Source organism: Taudactylus pleione, unplaced genomic scaffold, assembly GCF_031769625.1.
Source record: "Taudactylus pleione unplaced genomic scaffold, aTauple2 ptg000108l, whole genome shotgun sequence".
Classification (NCBI taxonomy): domain Eukaryota; kingdom Metazoa; phylum Chordata; class Amphibia; order Anura; family Myobatrachidae; genus Taudactylus; species Taudactylus pleione.
In genome coordinates, this window is record NW_028284510.1 from 2,812,558 (window position 1) to 2,833,031 (window position 20,474).

Sequence of the window (20,474 nt, forward strand, 5' to 3'; positions counted from 1 at the left end):
TCGCCATTCAGCGACTGCGTGCCGAAGACTGGAGCGCCAGCAAACACTCTTGAACCTGCCCCGCTATCACCTGAAGCAAGAGGTTGTGACGCGGTGGAACTCCACCCTCTATATGCTTCAGAGGATGGAGGAGCAGCAAAAGGCCATACAAGCCTATACATCCACCTATGACATAGGCAAAGGAGGGGGTATGCACCTGACTCAAGCGCAGTGGAGAATGATTTCCGTGTTGTGCAAGGTTCTCCAGCCCTTCGAACTTGCCACACGTGAAGTCAGTTCAGACACTGCCAGCTTGAGTCAGGTCATTCCCCTCATCAGGCTTTTGCAGAAGCAGCTGGAGAAAGTGAAGGAGGAGCTAAGATGGAGCGATTCCGCTCGGCATGTGGGACTTGTGGATGAAGCCCTTCATTCGCTTTGCCAGGATTCCAGGGTGGTCAATCTGTTGAAATCAGACCACTACATTTTGGCCACCGTGCTCGATCCTAGGTTTAAAGCCTATGTGGTGTCTCTCTTTCTGGCCAACACAAGCCTGCAGAGGTGCAAAGACCTGCTGGTGAACACACTGTCAGCTGAAGCGGAACGTGACACGTCAACGGCTCCTTCTTCATTTTCTCCCGCAACTGGGGCTGCCAGGAAAAAACTTAGGTATCCTAAGCAACCCGCTGGTGGTGATGCAGGGCAGGCAGGACCAAGTTTGGATATCTGGTCCGGACTGAAGGACCTGGCAACAATTTCTGACATGTCTACTGTCACTGCATATGATACTGTCACCATTGACAGAATGGTGGAGGATTACATCGGTGACAGCATCCAAGTAGGCATGTCAGACAGTCCATACCTGTACTGGCAGGAAAAAGAGGCAATTTGGAGGCCCCTGTACAAACTGGCTCTATTTTACCTGAGTTGCCCCCCCTCCAGTGTGTACTCCGAAAGAGTGTTTAGTGCAGCCGGGAACCTTGTCAGCGAAAGGCATAGGAGGTTGCTTCCACAGAATGTGGAGAAGATGATGTTCATCAAAATGAATTATCAGCTCTTCCAGGGAGACCAGCCTCCAGAAGGTACAGAGGGACCTGTGGTGGTGGATTCAAGTGGGGACGAGTTAATACTTTGTGAGGATGAGGATGTACACACTGAAGAGGGTGAGGAATCGGTGGATGAGGAGGATGAGGATGACATCTTGCCTCCGTAGAGCCAGTTTGTGCAGGGACACATTAATTGCCAGCTTGTTTTGTGGGGGCCCAAACGAACCAATCATTTCAGCCACAGTTGTGTGGCAGACCCTGGCGCTGAAATGATTGGTTTGTTAAAGTGTGCATGTCCTGTTTATACAACATAAGGGTGGGTGGGAGAGCCCAAGGACAATTCCATCTTGCATCTCTTTTTTTTCTTTGCATTATGTACAGTTTGAGGCCTAGTTTTTCAAACTGCCATCCTGTCTGCCACTGCAGTTTCACGCCTAGATGGGTCACGTGTTTGTGCCGCCCACTCGTGTCTCTAAGCATAGTCATCCAGCTACCTCGGTGCAACCTTTTGGACATAAAAACACTATTGTGAGGTGTGAGGTGTTCAGAATAGACTGGAAATGAGTGGAAATTAAGGTTATTGAGGTTAATAATAGCATAGGAGCAGAAAAACCTACAAATTCTGTGATTTTAGCTTTTTTTCAAAAAAATACAGATCCAAAACACAAAACCCAGAACCCAAAACACGGAAGGGTGGTTTTGGCAAAACCAATCCAGATCCAAAACACGAAGAAAGATCCAGATCCAAAACCAAAACACAAAACACGAAAAGTGGCCAGTGCACACCCCTAATATAAACATGTTTCAATGTGTAAGGACTGAGACACCCATTTTCAGCATCCGTACATGCCGTCTTACCGATTGTTCCGTATTTAGATACACCATCAGTCGCACCGTCAACAGTTGCTGATGCAGTTTCTCCATCCAAGTCTTGTCTCTCAAGTAAGCAGTTGAGCTTCTATGTATGTAACCACTGTCACCGGCATGCCCATGACACTCCCATAACATGCTCATAATACTGACCATCTCCATGTGTATGCTTAGATATCTCCCTGTCATTACTCAGAAACGGGATGTAGTTATGAGACTGGCAGGTGTGAGGCCACCAGTCTCAATCTCGACAGGGGAAGCCCAGCAAAGGACTTAAGATAGGCTTCGAAATACCGATGCCTTTCTTAATCCCAATGCAGGAACACAGAAGGACGGCTGCCAAAATGAGGTTAGTCCGGAGCATCCTTAGTATTATCCGCAGGGGGGGAGGGTTATGTTTAGGTAGTGTAGTGAGGTTAGCGTTAGGTTTTGGGGAAGGAGGTTAGGGTTATGCACCCATAGGGGGAGAGATAGGGTTAGGCACCACTGGTGGGAGATAGGGCTAAGCACTAATGGGGATGGTTAGGTTTAGGCACTAATGTGGAGGGTTAGGGTGTGGGGTGGGGAGGGTTAGGTTTAGGTACTTAGCGGGGTTAGCATTAGGTTTTGGGGGGTTATGGTTAATCACCCCTAGTAGGTAGGGATAGGGTTAGGAACCACTGGAGGGGGGTTAGGATTAGGCACTAAGGGGTAGGTTAGTTTATGATTTTCTTTCCTTGGTCTCCCCCATGGCCATCCACTTGACAACAAACATCTGAAATGCACTAAAAGCAGACTCTTTTGTACCTGCGTCATATTCGTTATGAGGCCCTATCCTATAGATTGTAAGCTTGTGAGCAGGACCCTCCTACCTCTATGTCTGTCTGTTATTACCCAGTTTGGTTCTAATAATGTTATTCCAATTGTAAAGCACAACGCAATATGCTGTGCTATATAAGAAACTGTTTATAAATAAAATTTGTGCTCATTACACCATCATTAAATGAAATGTTTCCATGATGAAAGTAATAAACAATATAATACATGGACATCCTGCTCTGATTTCAAATATTTTCCTTTATTACAAATAAATTACATTAAATTGTACTCTTGACTCTGTGATATTCTTTTAGATGTTTCCTCAACATCATCCTCCATTTGCATTTGTTAATCACCATTATTTTTATTGTCATCAATATCCTCTTGCACCCTCAATGTTTTTAGTGTAGGTTTTAGTTTTCAGATCTTGTGCCAGCATGTACTATGGGGAGTCTGCAGTAAGGTGGAAAAGATCTCATATCTGGGATTGGGGGGATCCAGCACATAAATTTTATAAAATCTCTCGCTGTTGGTGGAATGTCACATTTCAATTGCACGACATCTCAATACTTAAGACTAACCTGAATATTTATCACTGGCTCACCCCTAATTACTCTGGCCTTGTACAATCATTACTATCTGCTGGGACCACTCTTTGCACTGTAACTTCGGTGGCTAAAGTACTAAGTACATGTACAGTATATTGAGAACAACCAAAAGGAAACCTAGGGTTAAAACTACTGCCTAGTTGGCTGGAGGTGTACAGCTTAATCAAACTTATTTCTATGTGTTTATTTTCTTGACAAGTAGTGATTGGGAATGGAGGCAAGGCAAGCCAGTATGTTATCTGTTGTCTCTTGGGGCACTAATTCAACTCTGGGTGCAGACTTACCGTAGAAGTAGAAGGCATTTGGAAGTAGCAGACATGGAGGATGCAAGTGTATGGAATTGGATGACACTACAATTGAAAATGCAGTAGCAATACTGTATCAGTGTGGAGTCCACCACAAGCCTGCTCAACTCAACCACTTTAAATAAAATAATACATGCTCCGCACTCAGAAGAGGAGATTTTGACGGAGTTGGCTGGCTTTAAAATGTATTGCACTATTTTGGAACAAATATTCACTGAATCAAATACAGTTAAGAAAGTAATTAGGTGAGTGCAGAGCATGTATGGTTTTATTTTAAGTGGTATGGTCACATATCTAAGGCAATGCAGATAGTGGATTTATGTGGATTAAAGACTTTTTTATAATAAAAAGTTTTGTGGTCACATTTTCTCTTGTACCTCCTTTCCAATTTTTGTTAAGTAATCTCCCTGGTGTTCATTAATTTATATGATTGAGGGATGTTCTGTCTCTGTACGCTTATTAGTAGACCTCAACCCATAAAAACAGCATAGTCTGTGTATAAATCTGTGTGATACCTGGTGGCAAAGGATTTGGAGCAGTTCTCATGTTTTTGTGAGTCGGTGTATGGACTGGCTAGAAGGAAAGACTTTTCTAGAGTTGAATGACTTAAGAATTTTTTGTAATACAGTAATTTGGTTTAAACATTCCCTGAAATTAAATAAAGTTTGGAGTGCATGCATGATTTTTTTATTGAAATGGTGTGATCACATTCCTCAGACATTGCAGATAGTTGAGTGCAGTGGATTAAAACCTATTGTATATATATATATATATATATATATATATATATATAATACCAGTCCAGGATTGCCATTCATCTTTTTCATTTGTCTATGCCTTCTCTGGAAGGAGCGCCCTGGCATGTTGTGACAGCTGTGAGTGAGTGCCGGACCATGTAAGACCTCTCTCTCTCTCTCTCTCTCTCTCTCTCTCTCTCTCTCTATATATATATATATATATATATATATATATGTATATATATAAAATGTTAATTGTCTGTAGCTATGCACAATGCAATATACTAGTTGTTGTTACAGGTTAGGACTGATGCGGAAGGAAAATAGAGGTTCAAAGGTGTGGATAAGGCATATGTAAGGAAGAGTATATTTTTGGTAAAATGGCATCAATTAAGTCATGTTCATGAAATATTGTAGCAATTTATTAGAAATTATATAAAATATGTATAAATAACCTTCCTGTATACCGAGCTGATCTAGCTGTAGAGCCTTTAGACTATACAGTTTATACAGAATGTTTTAATAATGCTCTATAATAATACAATATCATATGCTTTGCCTGTTGATAGAGTCAGAATGCCCCAGACTATAGGTCACCTCTCCTTTCTCAGGCCTTAAGCTTTTGGACATATTCCTTGTATTACGTATATTAATGCTTATCCTATATTATGTAATGTGATTCATTGGTTCAGCTAAATCTGCCTAATAACTTATAGAGTACAAGTGTATAAATAATATTGGGGGGGGTCAGTTCTTCATTCTAGAACTGTCCTCATGCCACATGATGGATCAGTTGGATATCTGCTAGTAAAATACCTTACTCTTGCACTTTTGTGGACCTGATTATTGTTGGATTAATTGAGATTTCCATATCAGTACCAAGAGATATAAATTATTGTGAATATTACGCTAATTTGAATTTAAATTATGTACAAGGCTACCTCCAAGTAGGTCAAAGTCTTGAATCTCCACTTCCAGAAACAGGAGCACACGTATATGTGTTATTTGCATAAATGCAAATTTTTCTTCTGTTGATAACATGCAACAACTTACATTTATAAAGCTAGGCAGCACAAATATAAGACAAAACTTGAACAAGATAATGTGGTATCTTTAATTAAAGTATAAGGGGTATATTTACTAAAGTGTGGGGTTTTAGAAGTGGAGATGTTGCCAATAGCAACCAATCAGATTCTAGCGATTATCTTCTAGAAGGTGCTAGATAAATGTTAAGTAGAAGCTTATTGGTTTCTATGGGCAACATCTCCATTTCTAAAACCCCTAAGTATCATGTTATCCCTACAAGCCTGATTAAATCATTCAGATAATGCTTTTTCCAGTCTGGATGGTATAGAATTCTTTAAAATGCCTTTAGCATTTTGGCCTATGAAGACATAGAGGATGGGGTTGATGCAACTGTTGAAGTAAAGCAGCCATACAGAAATGTTATATGTTATATCATTCATACAATAATTAGTTGTTTCCAGCAATGGACAAAAGTGAAATGGAAATGTACAGATAAAGAAACACAGTATGACTGCAGTGATGATCTTATAGGGTCGCTGTTTCTTCTTTGGTATTTTAACTCTTCTAAGTTTAAAACAAATTAGGCAATAACACATTAAGATGACAGAAAAAGGGACAATAAACATGGTGACAAATCTGGTGATGAACATTATAGTAAGATAATTATAATGTATAAAAATTATAAATACTTGAGGCACAGTTAGGATGAATGTCACCACCCAAAGTATTGCTGAAATGTTCCAGACTAATTTGGGTGTTCTATAAGTTTTGGACCAAAATGGCCACATTATGGAGACACAGCGGTCAATACTCATGGCGGTTAAAAAATATACACTAGCGCACGTGTTCATAAACCATGATGCAATGAAGACAAAACTAACAATATAGTTAAGTATTGTGAGTGTAAATGGGATAGAGATACAACATATGAGGTCGGCTATGGCAAGATTAAGGAACCAAACAGCACTGACTGTCTTTAACTTAAACCCAGCAACCCAGATAACCAAGCTGTTCCCCACAATTCCCAAAACAAAAATTATACTGTAGAAAATGATTGTCAGTATTGGATATATTCGGAAATATCTGGAGTGATTATTTGATACTGTCCAATTAGAGAACGTCTGATTGTCCGAGAGATTATTGTGCACAGCTGATGTTGTCCTGAAAGCAGATTAGAGTATAAACAGTGGTATTATTAATTTTGTTCTGTGTTTAAATTAAATTTAAAAGTATAATGCTATCACAATAACGTAAAATGATTATTTTCCATTATTTGCATGTTGCATGTTTTACCCATCACAGTACAGATTTTTTCAGACACATTTCCCCCAGTCAAAATAAACAATATTGCAGTTTTATATTTAACTTGGCACACAGGTAAACAAGTTAAAATGTCTAAAGTCACCACGCTTGTAGTACGCCATCTATTTTAGAAAGTCTTGTTATAAGTTATTAAAGGATAATCATCCACAACCACAGAATTACTTTGGTTCCAATCAATAGATAGACATTAGAAAGGTAGACAATGTCTAGATAGACAACAGATGTTAGACAGGGTCAAAATGTAGAAACAAAAATGGTTGACACAAAATTGTTGACACTTTTTGTTTTAGGGTTAGGCACCAGAAGGGATGGTTAGGATTAGGCACTTACCCAGATGGTTAGGCACCAGAAGGGGGGTTAGTAATTTTCGTGATGAAATTTTGACCATGTTGGCATTCATCCATGTTGACTTTTTCTGTGTCGACCTTTTGTCCCCATTAAACTTGTTTCTCTGTTGACCTGCTGTCTATCTAGACATTGTCTATCTTATACTTGTCTATTCATTATACCACACACAAATTACTTGTCCTTCCCTATAATCAACTGTATTTATTAAATATATATTTTTTGATACTATTCCTTCAAATTCAGTGTTATTTACAAATAGAGAGAAGAAGCTATACAGTTTCTCTTGGCAAACCAGGTCCTGGGCAACTTACATTTTAGTTGCATTAATAAAACAACACTGTAGTACAACATTTGTATATCTGTGTGCACATGAGTCTGAATCTGCATAAGAAGGACTCTAATGCAGTGGTAGCGGCTTTTTCTCACACCAACTTCCAATGCGCTTCATCTGCAACTTTGTACCTGTTTAAAACTAATTTCTGAGTAGTTAAAGTCACAGACCAGCAATTCTATTACACTGTGTGTGGTATTTTGCTGTGTCTGGGATGCAAATAAGATGCAAAACTTGAAGAAAACGACATTTCACTACTCCTTTCTGAGCATCTCAGTAGCACTGGGCATCTCTCATTGTATGGCGTATAGCAGTGGCGGGCTGGGCCAGGGGGCAGGGTGCCAGATGCCCCCCGGGCCGGTACAATTGTGTGGCACTAGGGCCACAGGCCTTAAGCTCCTTCCCGGAGTCAGCTGCTTCACTCACTCACCCTCCCCGTCACCGCACCACCTGATGAGGAAGCAGCTGAGACAGGCGCCAGAAATCAATACATGCCCTGTGAGCCGAGAAGGTCTCACCCAGATGCGATCTAACTCCGCACTGCACCGACACTGTGAGAGCCGCAAACCCCGGCCAATTAGCAGAGAAGATGGATGCCGGGCTGTTTTTCTACAAACTACAGCCCAGGTGGGGATCCTGGAGACCTGGACTTCCGCCTCCTGGACCGAAAGGTACAGTTAATAACTGGCTGCATGCAGTGACCCCTGGCTCCTCAGCTCTCATACTCTAAAGAGACCTGCTGTAAACATCTTGCAGTAAAGCTGTCAATCATTCACCTTGCACATGCAGCAGAGTGACTGTAATGCATACAGACGAGCAAGCATCTTGTGGTTATGCAAATTTTTGTACCATAAAGAGCCCCAGAAGCATGTATTTGGTGACTGGCAGGGCTTTCTGGGACTTGTAGTTCTCCCGCAGTAGGGGAAATGTAGTTAGCTGAAGCTTTGTCTTATTTCTAATCCTTCTTGAAAATAGACTTCCTGCACTCTATCAGACAGCCCTGAAGTGTGTTTGGCGTGTCTGATGTTAAATGGCTGCACAGAGGGTGATTGGTGTTGCACTAAGTTAATTGTTTCCTTGGTCTGTGAAGAAATGGGTTTGATGAAATGTCTCGGTAGTGCCATCATTTGAAGAGTAGCATGTGTTTTATAGTTGTCTGGCACCCATACACAAACCACCTCTGGCAGAATGCTGAATTTAGGGCCTAATTCAGCATGGATCGCAACTGCAACATCGTATGCAGATGGCTGATTGTTGCGTACTGCACATACATGACAGCAGCATTGCGCTCGCATTGCGATAACACAGACTACGGAAAGCCATCCTAGAGTGAGTGATGTCAGGTCAGCATTTGGGGGTGGTGACGGGGGAGGTGGTCAGAGAGATGCAGGCTTGCCTGCCCGTTTGAACACTTACATAGGCATGCATAAATGAGCCATTGCAGCAGCATACGCAGCTTGAATACTTACTGTGTGTGATGAGACTTGCAATATCTGAGTAAGGTCAGAACTACTATAATTGTGCGTGAGGGGCCGATGTTAGCAGTGACAGCCGGGAAGGTTCTTCGGCCTGCTTCCTGGCTTTCAGTGTCAGGCTATGGCACAGTGCAGCTAGCATGAGAAGTGGCCGGCATACTAACACAGTTTGCCCCTCAAGCTTCTCCACTAGAACATCTTAGCTTCCTTGGCTCTGCAGTAGCCCCACCTCCAGCTCTCTTCACTTCCTTGCTTCTCTTTGCTCCCTGATTCTACTGGCACGACACAGAAGAAGGCTGACCCTACTGTAACTGCAGTGCACACCACAGAGGTCTCTCCCACTGTCCCCTTCTCCCCTGGAGTCTCTCCCACTGTCCCCTTCTCCACTGCAGTCTCTCCCAAGGACCCCTTTCTTTGCAATCCCTCCGACTGTCCCCTTATCCCCTGCAGTATCTCTCACTGTCCATTGTGCCCTGCAGTCTCTCCCATTTTCCCCTTTCTCCTGCAGTCTCTCCCACGGTCCCCTTATCCCCTGCACTGTAGTTTCCCTCACTGTTTCCATCTCTCCCACTATTTCCTTTTCTCCTGCAGTCTCTCCCACTATTTCCTTTTCTCCTGCAGTCTCTCCCACTATTTCCTTATCTCCTGCAGTCTCTCCCACTATTTTCTTTTCTCCTGCAGTCTCTCCCACTATTTCCTTTTCTCCTGCAGTCTCCTCCACTGTCACTTTCCACTGCAGTCTTTTTTACTGTCTGAAAAGTTTGAGCTTCATCCCCCTATCCATATACAGTATGCCTGTGCTCCCTCCCCATCTGCACCTCTTCCCCCTTTCCATCTGTACCTGTGCCCCCTCCCCATCTGTGCCTATGTCCCCACCCAGCATGTTTGCCTCTGCCCTATTACCACATGGCTGGTGGCTGCAATCAGGTGGCTGGACAGAGGACCAATTGCATTCATGCCATAAAACTGAACCTAAGGATGACAGGTAATCACAACTGTCTGTTACTAATGGACTTATTTATCACAATCTGCAATTTAAATGTGGATGTGATAAATATTTTACACCCAAATTTGCAATTTGCAAATTAATAATTTGATGCAAATTTACTAAAATCCTCTTGCGTGGAGACTGGTTCCGATAAGAGCCTGCCCTGGGGAAGAGCTATGCTGTCACAGCTATCACACTGCTTTCTGGCTCGGGTCCTCAGTGTACACTGTGTATGCGCAGCTCTCAGGGGCCAACAGAGAAGAATTCGGAGCACCCCTCTCTGGAAGAATTTTCAAAATAGTAGCCCATAGGCTACTATTGGGTAACGCCATCTGGAGATGGCGTAACCCTGTTGGGGCCAAGCTCCACAATGTGCTGGTGGAAAAGCCAGGGCCACTTACTTGTGTTTGCCCCCAGGCTAAAAGTTGCTAGCCAGCCCCTGGCATATAGACACTGGGTGTATGAGGGCACATCTGTAGCTTTAGGAAAATTAATTAAATTTATTTTAAAAATTTCATTTATTGTAATATCATATGCTGTACAAACAAATTACTGATAATATTTTATATTATATGCAGTAACAAAATAAGCTGGCACTTATAAGTAAATGTTAATATTATTAAATAAATATTTAAAAAATCTCCAAAGGTTTAATCCAGAATTGTGCAATGCTAGAAATTTGCCAGTCTGGTTTCCAGAAAACAGACAACAACTGAAATTAGAGCTACTGAGTCGAATTGAGTCCCATCTCAGTTATATTTTGGAGCTCCAACTCCAATCAGGTCCCAACTCGGTTCACCAGCCAGCTATTAAAAACCAAACTTGAGTATTGGATTGCATGTAAACAGGTAAAAATTACATGGTTTTAACTATTTGTATTGATTTTATGAGGAATCCAAAACCAAAACTACAGAATTAAAACCCAATCTGAACCCAAAACGCTTGAGAGTGGTTTGGCAAAACCAAAACCAAAACTCAAAGATGAATTTAGAACCAAAACCAAACACAGGGGCCTGTGCAGATCTCTATGAAACACAATAGTAAACCATAAAATGTACTATTTAATAAACTCACACAAGCACTTGCAAGTTAATAAAAGCTGAATTGGGAATTTTTGTGATGGCCATCTATCATGTCTGACACATACTACAATACTTGCAACAATGAATTTTGAAACAATGAAATCTCTACTTATTACCATAATATATGGAGTGGATAGTGGCCAATATGGGATTTCTTTTTGTTTACTTTTTAATAATGTAATGGTGCTCACCAATTTTAATAACATTTGTCCTGTGTATATTATTTGAAAAAGAAAAACCAGGTGTATGAATTTTCATAAAATTTAAAACAGGAAAGATGATTATTGAGTAAGGAAATATTTTTTAACATTCTAACAACAGAAACAATATGAATTCATTGATGATAATCAAATAATCAAAATTATTTGTATAGTAGCATAATATTAAAGATTTTTGCTACCTATTGATTAATTGGAATAAAATCATACATAGCTGGGAGGATACAGTATGTCTTGAATATATTTCTGAGGTCTGTATTAAATATTAATACATTGGATAATTATAAGAATCTAGGTTGAGCTGAAAGAGAAGACAAAGCTTCTCCCAATGTCAAGATAGTCTGAACCAAAAGTTTGCTTCATTTCAAGTAAAATTTACTAAAAGTTGGTTTTGTAAAACCGGGGCAGGTTTACTAAAGGGCAAACAGCTTTAAAGCTATGAAGCACCATATTAGAATTTACCATCACAGTTTTTTTTTATATTGTAAGAATACTAACAGTTTATGAAGTTAAAATTTGGCAAATTTCCATAAAAAACACTGTAAAACCTGTTTGTGCAAAATTACACACAAAATATGTGTTTCAGAAAGAAAAATACAATTATTAATTATGAGAAGAATTGTTATTTATTGACTAAGGGGCCAAGACAATTAATTATCTTATAGACACAATTATTTCCTAAATATATTGGGGAGGCATGAATATATAATTCTAATTATATTCTAATTATATTAAGGGCAATATTATCTTAACACTATATTAATGGTTCACCAATATTTAATACTAATTTTATGAGTGCAATAATTATTACCAGTATGTTGGAGCAACATTTATTATTTAATGGCAATTTAAAGGGTGCCAATCAAGAAATAATGTGTTGTTCCTGTCATAAATAATTATCTACTCTATGTTATAATTGTTAAATAATGTTGCTCCCTTCAAAAATAATTGCCCTCTTAATATAATCAAACTATAATTTATTCACCTAATATATTCAGCAAATATTTTACCTCATAATACAAACATCAGTCTTTTTTGCCCCCTTAATCAATAAAAAGTTATTGCCCTTATAATTAATAAGTATATACTTCTCACTTCCTATTTATAGATTTTCCAGATCTGTCTATGGTATTCTTTGTGGTTTTGCCTAAGCTATTGTGGTTTAGCCTAACCTGTGGCCAATTTTGAAGTTACAAATCTACTACTAGAAAGTAAATCAAGGCGATTGGAGGTAAATAACGTGAGCCATGTGTATTTTAAGTAAAGTGACAGATTTGCTGAAAAAGGTATATTTTTGAAACCGTTAACTATTTAAAGTTATGTTTTAAAGTTCCAGTGTTATAATTAAAATATACAAGTTACATTAGGAAATAGATGATCAGTTTAGTCTTTGTAAGTATTTAAGTATTAATTAAGGAGGCCTTTTGGGCTTTATAGAACTATTCATAAAATATCACAAATTTGATCACCATGTTAAATAGTCTCGACAGATTGGCATTTAATCTTTCATACTTACAAACTCTTTTGAAAATGTTATGGTAGGAAAATATGTTAAAATCAATAGTTTTTAAATATGTAAAAAATGTTAAAAAATAGATACATAGGAATATTCAGATATATGTGTTTACAATAACCCACAATTGATGGATTGAGCCCCATTTTAATACATATGTTATATCATGCACTTACACAGTATTCATTTATATCATTATTTCATTATTATCGGCCATACAGTGCATCCGTAAAGTATTCACAATGCTTAATTTTTTCCACATTTTGTTATGTTACAGCCTTATTCCAAAATGGAATAAATACATTTTTTTCCTAAAAAAAAAACAGCTACAATCCACAACTGTCTCCATGTACTCTTCTGTGTAAAATGGTGCCTGACATAAAAAGGAGTGTCTTATATGCAATCCAAAACACGCAAGAACCAAGATTTCCAAAAAACTTACATTTTGCCTCATTTTGAGAACCAAATTCAGTGGGAGGACCAGAGCTGGGACTTGATTCCACTTGAAAACCCCAAATTCAGTTCAAAGTAAAACGTTGTGTTCTTAATGCAGTGCATCTGGAAATTATTCACAAAGCTTCACTTTTTCCACATTTTGTTATGTTACAGCCTTATTCCAAAATGGAATAAATTAATTTAATCCTCAAAATTCTACACACAATACCCCATAATGACAACGTGTAAAAAGGTTTTGTTGAGATTTTTGCAAATTTAATTATAAAAAAAAAACCACTAAGAAATCACATATACATAAGTATTCATGGCCTTGGCCATGAAGCTCAAAATGAAGCTCAGGTGCATCCTGTTTCCACTGATCATCCTTGAGATGTTCCTACAGCTTAATTGGAGTCCACCTGTGGTAAATTTAGTTGATTGGACATGATTTTTAAGGGCATGCACCTGTCTATATTAGGTCCCACACTTGACAGTGCATGTCAGAGCACAGACCAAGCATGAAGTCCAAGGAATTATCTGTAGACCTCTGAGACAGGATTGTCTCAAGGCACAAATCTGGGGAAAGGTACAGAAAAATATCTGCTGCTTTGAAGGTCCCAATGAGTACAGTTGCCTACATTATCCGTGGAAGAAATTCGGAACCATCAGGACTCTTCCTAGAGTTGTGCGGCCGTCTAAACTGAGCAATTGGGAGAGAAGAGCACTAGTCATGGAGGTGACCAAGAACCCAATGGTCACTCTGTCAGAGCTACAGTATTCATCTGTGGAGAGAGGAGAACCTTCTAGAAGGACAGCCATCTCTGCAATAATCCACCAATCAGGTCTGTATGATAGAGTGGCCAGACGGAAGCCACTCCATAGTAAAAATCACATGGCAGCCCACCTGGAGTTTGCCAAAATGCACCTGATTGACTCTAAGACCATGATGAGACAAATATTGAACTCTTTGGCATGAATGCCAGGTATTATGTCTGGAGGAAACCAGGCACCACTCATCACCAGGCCAATACCATCCCTACCGTGAAGCATCGTGGTAGCAGCATCTTGCTGTGGGGATGCTTTTCAGTGCCAGGAACTGGGAGACTAGTTAGGATAGAGGGAAAGATCAATGCAGCAATGTACAGAGACATCCTGGATGAAAACCTACTCCAAAGCACTCTTGACCTCAGACTGGGGCAATGGTTCATATTTCAGCAGGAAAAAGACCCTATGCCCACAAGATATCAAAGAAGTGGCTTCAGGACAATTCTGTGAATGTTCTTGAGTGGTCCAGCCAGAGCCCAGACTTGAATCCAATTGAACATCTTTGGAGAGATCTGAAAATGGCTGTGCACTGACGATTCCCATCCAACCTGATGGAACTTGAGAGGTGCTGCAAAGAGGACTTGAGGATTTGAGGCTGTAATTGCTGACAAAGGTGCATCAACAAAGTATTGAGCAAAGGTTGTGAATATGTATGTACGTGTGATTTCGTAGTTTTTTTTTTGTTTAAATAAATTTGCAAAAATCTCAAAAAAACTTTTTACACATTGTCATTATGGGATTTTTTGTGTAGAATTTTGAGGACAAAAATGAATTTATTCCTTTTTTGAATATGGCTGTAACATAACAAAATGCAGAAAAAGTTAAGCGTTGTGACTACTTTCTGGATGCACTGTATGTACAGTATTTGTATCATTATTTACATTGCTAGGTCAATGCCCAACATACCTGTCTTACTTTTAGCAAGTATTCTCCTCTATTTAAAAACATTTTGGTAAACTATATCTAACTATGTATATTTATAGAATACTAGCTATAGTACCCAGTATTGCCTAGGTTTAAATCTTCAGTTATTAAGTTTTATTATGTGATGTTGTCCAAATCCATCCAATGGAATGTCCAGAACGGGCTATCTGGGTCACCATGAGGTCTGACTGGGACCCCTACCACTCCATTAGGCATCCCAGACCAATTGCCACCCCTCTTTGAAGGTTTCATCCAAATCGATCCAGTGGAAGGCCCGGAACAGGCACCATAGTTCAAAGTTCTGCCCAGCATACACCAACAGGAGGTCTGACCTGGATCACATCCCCCTAGTATGTCTTCTAGGAGCCAATGTTACCACTCTGTAAAGTTTTCATTCAAATTATGTGATGTCATCCAAACCCATACAAGTCCAGAACAGGATTCTTGGGTCAAAGTTCTGCCCAGCGCACTCAGCTTGGGATCTGACTGGGATCTCAACCACTCCATTAGGCATCCCAGACCAATTGTCACAACTCTGTAAAGTTTTCATCCAAATACTTTCAGTGGAAGGCCCAGAATAGGCTTCCCAAGTCAAAGTTCTGGCTGGCATCCCCGGGTCAAAGTTCTGCCAAGCATACACCAATGGCAGGTCATACTGGGACACAACCCTATAGTATGTCTTCTGGGATCCAATGTTCATCCAAATCCATCCAGTGGAAGGCTTAGATCAGGGTTCCCGGGTCAAAGTTCTTTCCAAAGTGCACAAACAGGAGGTCTGACTGGGACTTCAGCCCCCTAGTATGTTTTTTAGGATCTAATCTTCCCTCTTTCCCTAGTATGTCTGTGATCCAATGTTACCACTCTGTGATGGTTTCGTCCAAATTATGTGATGTTGTCTAAATCCATCCAGTGAAAGACCCAGAACAGTTCCCTGGGTCAATGTTCTGTCCAGCATACAATACACCAATGGTAGGTTTGCCCCGGACTTCAACCCCCTAGTATGTCTTGAAGTATTAGAAAAGGCTCCCTTGGTCAAATTTCTGCCAAGCACACACCAACAGGAGGTCCGACCAATACCTTTACCCCTCTAAAACATGGCCATCATCCAAATAGACCACCTTGCATTGGTTTCATCCCAATCAGTGTAGAGTTGTTCGAATACATAACTGGACAAACAAACAAGCAGACCATTACATTTTATTTATAAGATAGATAGGTAATCATGTATATAAATAAACTTACTGAAATCCAGAATCCTGTGTCTCATCAAATAAGCTGTGATTTGAATCAGAAATCTTCATGTTGGCTGAAAACCTACAAACACATCAATACATATATAGAAATAATTTAGTAAATGTTAGCTAGACATAAAAAAAAAATAATCGCTACTGTTTATTTACATACTCTTTTGAAATTAGTAGTATAAGTCATTCACTTTAACTAAGAGATTTATGGCTGTATTCAATTAGGTACAAAAACTCCGGATCTGCGAAAAAGTATTGCTGGTGACATCATTTCACCATGCGAAAAGTTATCCCCGTATTCAATTCCGGAAGATTTTCGGCTGGTGCAGAAAGTCTATGCAATGTACCCGGCGGAAAAGTTTCGCCTATGAATAGCAGGCGGATAAAAGTGCAGAATTGGGGTTTTGGGGTGCTTAAAAATATGCTTGCACCCATTTTCAAGAACCCCAAATTTGACAGGACTACTTATTTTCTCCCCCAAAAATTGCTAAAAGCTTTTCTTCACCACTTGTGCAAAGATGCAATTTACAAGCTATTGACAGCAATTAAGTACCCCAAATATGTCCATCAGGGCTAATCGGGGACTTCTATACTGATCCACAATATTAGTGCATGTTTTAGGGGGTGTCTGGCTGAATTCCACATTTTTGACAGGGCTCTACGTCTATTCAAGTATCGCCGGGTTGACTTTCCACATCCTTTCTACTTGAATATGGGGAATAGTGGGAGCTGGGCCTGATACTTTTTCGCATGCAAAATCCGCGATGTCGGCGAAAAGTCCGGCATGCGAAAAAGTATTGCGGGTGCAAAACTAATTGAATATGGCCCATAAAGTAAAAAAAAAATCAAAAGCAGTGAATACTATAAATGCAATATGCTAAGAGTATGATCCTGCTCTTAGTTGTATACACTAAGGACCTCATTCAGACCCGCTCACTAGCACTGTACGCTCACAAGTGGCCCAATGGTTTGCGTACACACATGCACATGCTTCGTTCTGCACGTGCGCTTGCTCGCCCAGCAAAGACAGCCCAGTGAAATGAGTGACAAGAGAGGCCGTTTGTGGGTGGTAACAGGAGCAGGACACTAATAACGGGTGTGTGGAGGTGCGAACGCAGGCGTGCCTCAGTGTTTCAATGCCGTTTTTAAGGCGTGCATAATTAACAGGCAGCGTCATAGTACATGTCACATGCCTGTTTTTTACACTGAAGTCCTAGCATGGCTTGCGGCAGGGTAAGGCAACCACAAGCGCTGCGTTTGCAACCGATGGTGCTTGATGTACCAATGTTTTAATGCACTTCCTGGAGATGACGTGTGCTAGCGGATGTCTCAACATATGCTTATGGGTGTCTGCATACACAGAGCGATCGCTCGCACAGCCAAAGTGAGTGTGCTTATGCCTTGGCAAGCAATCGCTTCCCATGTTGTCACCTTGAAAAATTTGCATACGCTGGATGCGAGCGATCGCATCTAGTGAGCGGCTCTGAATCAGGTCCTAAGTGCAATGTTTGAATCCATCTACTTTTTTTAAAATATATTTTTACTACAGGAACACTTCAGTAAGCATTTGATAAGAGTGCATAGATTAACTAAAGACTGGATAACAATAATAGAAAAATAGCACCTAAAATCTAGTTACATGTATATGTTTAAATAATAATGGGCCACATCTGATTCCACCTGGAAGCAGTGCTGATACTTTCCTAGTTGAGCAATTTCTTTTTATACAGCACATGTGTATGAGTCACACTGGCAAATGTGCCAAGATTGAATACTACACTGGACGCATTAAGAATACAGAAGTACAGTGATTGATAATGACCATATGTGGAAGTTAATGGGGGGGGGGGGTGGTATTTCAAGTCAAATGCAGGCATGTTGCTATCATTTCAGTGCCACATCTCTGCCTGTGTCTACATCTGTCTATGCAGTTGCAAAAGCTCTGGTAGATCAGTAGATCGATGTTTTGACTGATGATGTGTCTTTGTATGCAAGCGGCAGATCAGAGACACCACTAGTGGTGACTCTGTACAAATCACAACAGCGGCAGGATTTCCATATTTTTACAGAATCGCTGCATATGGAATCACAGTCATGACAGGTTTTGCATCCAACTCTAAATCAAGCCCTATGTGAGATATGTTGCCCAGGAAAACTTTTTGTTAAAATAAACTTCTTTTTAAAATCTTTAACAGGATACCATATTAAAAAAATTATATTGGCTAAGCTGGAGCCACAGCATTTACATGACTAAAGTATTGTAGTAGCAGGTGCTGGAGGACCTAAATCAAACCATTGTAGAATTGAGGAGTAAATGTCAAGTACTATCCATCCCTCAGTAATCAGTACGTTAGTTCCCAGCTAAAATCATGGACAACTGAACTCTAAATTGCATCTTAAAAACATTGATGGAATATTTCAATTTCCCCTCTAATTATTTGCCTGGTTTTATTGCTGCAGCCGAATCCTTCTTGACTTTCAGCTTAAATGTCTATTTTTTCTCCAGCCAACCAAAAAGACCTGTCCAAACTCATCTGCTTCTGTTGATATCTTTAATTTTTGTGGAACTCTTTTTAGAGTTATGTTGCTATTCATGTGTTTTGCCTATACTTTCTTCCCACTACCTACTGTAGTTTTATGCCAAATGCTCCTTATATTTTTTATGTACAACAATTTATTGTTCCTTTACAATGTAAATATTATTTTTTAAGGAACAACAGTTATACAATTTTGAAAAGTGTAATCATGTAAAACTGTGTCCATCATCTACAATATATCAATAGATATAAGGTTAATGATAGTAGTAATAATAATAATAATAATAATAATAATAATAATAATAATAATAATAATAATAATAATAATAGATTAGGTTAGCCTTCTGAATATTACCTACTAGAAATAAACAGAGATTTTGGTACAGTACATTTACTTTCTTCAAGAGTTGGTCATATACTGTTCTGTTTGCTAAATTTAAACAAAATTTCTCAAGTTTTCGCCTGGCAAAGCTACAATCAAAATTGTACATTGTTTTTTACTCATTTTTTATTATTTTCATTTTTATTATTAATGATCTCTTACCTTAGTATGGCAATTGCGCAGATATTGTTGTTATAGACCAAAATCAAGATTGTGGATGTTTATGTTTGAATCATTTTTATAAAAATATTGTCTCAGTAAAACATTTTTGTCTCCACAAATAATTAGCTTTCCCAGAGCACTGAATAAAAGGAAAACAAAATAAACAGACAAACAGAAATACTTATACATTTAAATACAGTTACATAATTATGCTATACTAACCTAAGTTGTTGGTGAATATTTAAATTTTTTTATAGATTTAAAATAATAATGATACATGAATCACTTTAACAGCCTTGTTTATTATATATCTATAAAGAAAATAGCTTCACTCTGTATTGTAACATGGATCGTCATTGAGCAAATTTGCTCCTTTTAGCTGGGTTTACTCCTATGTCTAAGGAAAAGCTCATCTGTATATGTGCTGTGTTATATATACACAACTTACTCTAAATTTAACTTACCTCTCTGTTACCAATTGAGATTCTTAATATTCATAGTATTCTTCTCTTAGAGCAGCAAAGCAGTGACTGTATTTTAATGAAACAGTTATAACTGTCTGGTTCACCAAATAGATTTTGTTCAAAGATTTTACAGCAACTTCGTTACATATGGATATTACAGTTTATCACACAGTTTCTGTTGTTATTGAAGATTAGTACTGTAGATGTGTATCTGTCTAGATAGGAGACATCAAATGTACTCTCTGTTCCACAATATCACACTCATTTCAGTGAGAGTTAGAAGCAAAAACTAACTTAAAATCAAGGGCGGTTAATATAGGAACATATCCCATTATTTAGCTAATTACACTCATCTCATGCAGTTTTCCCAAGCCTTAATTTTGTATGCACTGTGCATCAAGTATGGAGCACAAACTGGTCGAGACACAGCACAATGTCCTCTTTGGTATTACCATGCTCTTCTGATTGTGCTGGTGCCCATAACTTTAGAACAAAGAGCATGAGTTTGTTACGAAGAGAGTGGAGCATGCAGAGACTCATCAGTTTTCACCTGCCTGTTGCAAAGGAGCTGAATACAGGTTAATATCACCAATATGTACAGAAGAAAATGATAGGTGAACCGGTGCGCTGACTGACAAAAGCTGCAGATAGGAGGTAACTCAAAAAATTGGGAGGTATCCTCACACCTCCTTCAACACCAAATGATATATATAAATAATTGAGAAACCTCAATTATTTATATAATATCACCAATAAGCCTAGTTTTGCAGAGCCGTGCAAAGATTAAATCTCACAATATTGTATGAAGAATTCTTGCTCTGAGATGTTTTTCACTCTTCACAATGAGTTGATCTTTG

The 20,474-nt window shown here is 39.2% G+C and overlaps 1 protein-coding gene across 1 annotated transcript; it reads right to left on the reverse strand.

The window, feature by feature from the left end:
* Nucleotides 1-5,656: 5,656 nt before the first annotated feature.
* LOC148525446 (formyl peptide receptor 2-like) lies at nucleotides 5,657-19,179 on the reverse strand. The gene is made up of 3 exons (XM_088470967.1): nucleotides 19,154-19,179; nucleotides 16,071-16,142; nucleotides 5,657-6,527 (listed from the first exon to the last, which is right to left on the reverse strand). The coding sequence occupies exons 2-3, from the start codon at nucleotides 16,127-16,129 to the stop codon at nucleotides 5,657-5,659; spliced, it is 930 nt and encodes a 309-aa protein (XP_088327093.1). The 5' UTR covers nucleotides 16,130-16,142; nucleotides 19,154-19,179.
* Nucleotides 19,180-20,474: the final 1,295 nt, after the last annotated feature.

Excerpts from the sequence above, each read along its gene's own strand:
- LOC148525446 (XM_088470967.1), bottom strand. The coding sequence starts at position 16,129 with ATGAAGATTTCTGATTCAAATCACAGCTTATTTGATGAGACACAGGAT. Across the intron at positions 6,528-16,070 it reads ACACAGGATTCTGGATTTCA|GACAACATCAGCTGTGCACA; the intron begins GTAAGTTTATTT and ends ATCTGCTTTCAG.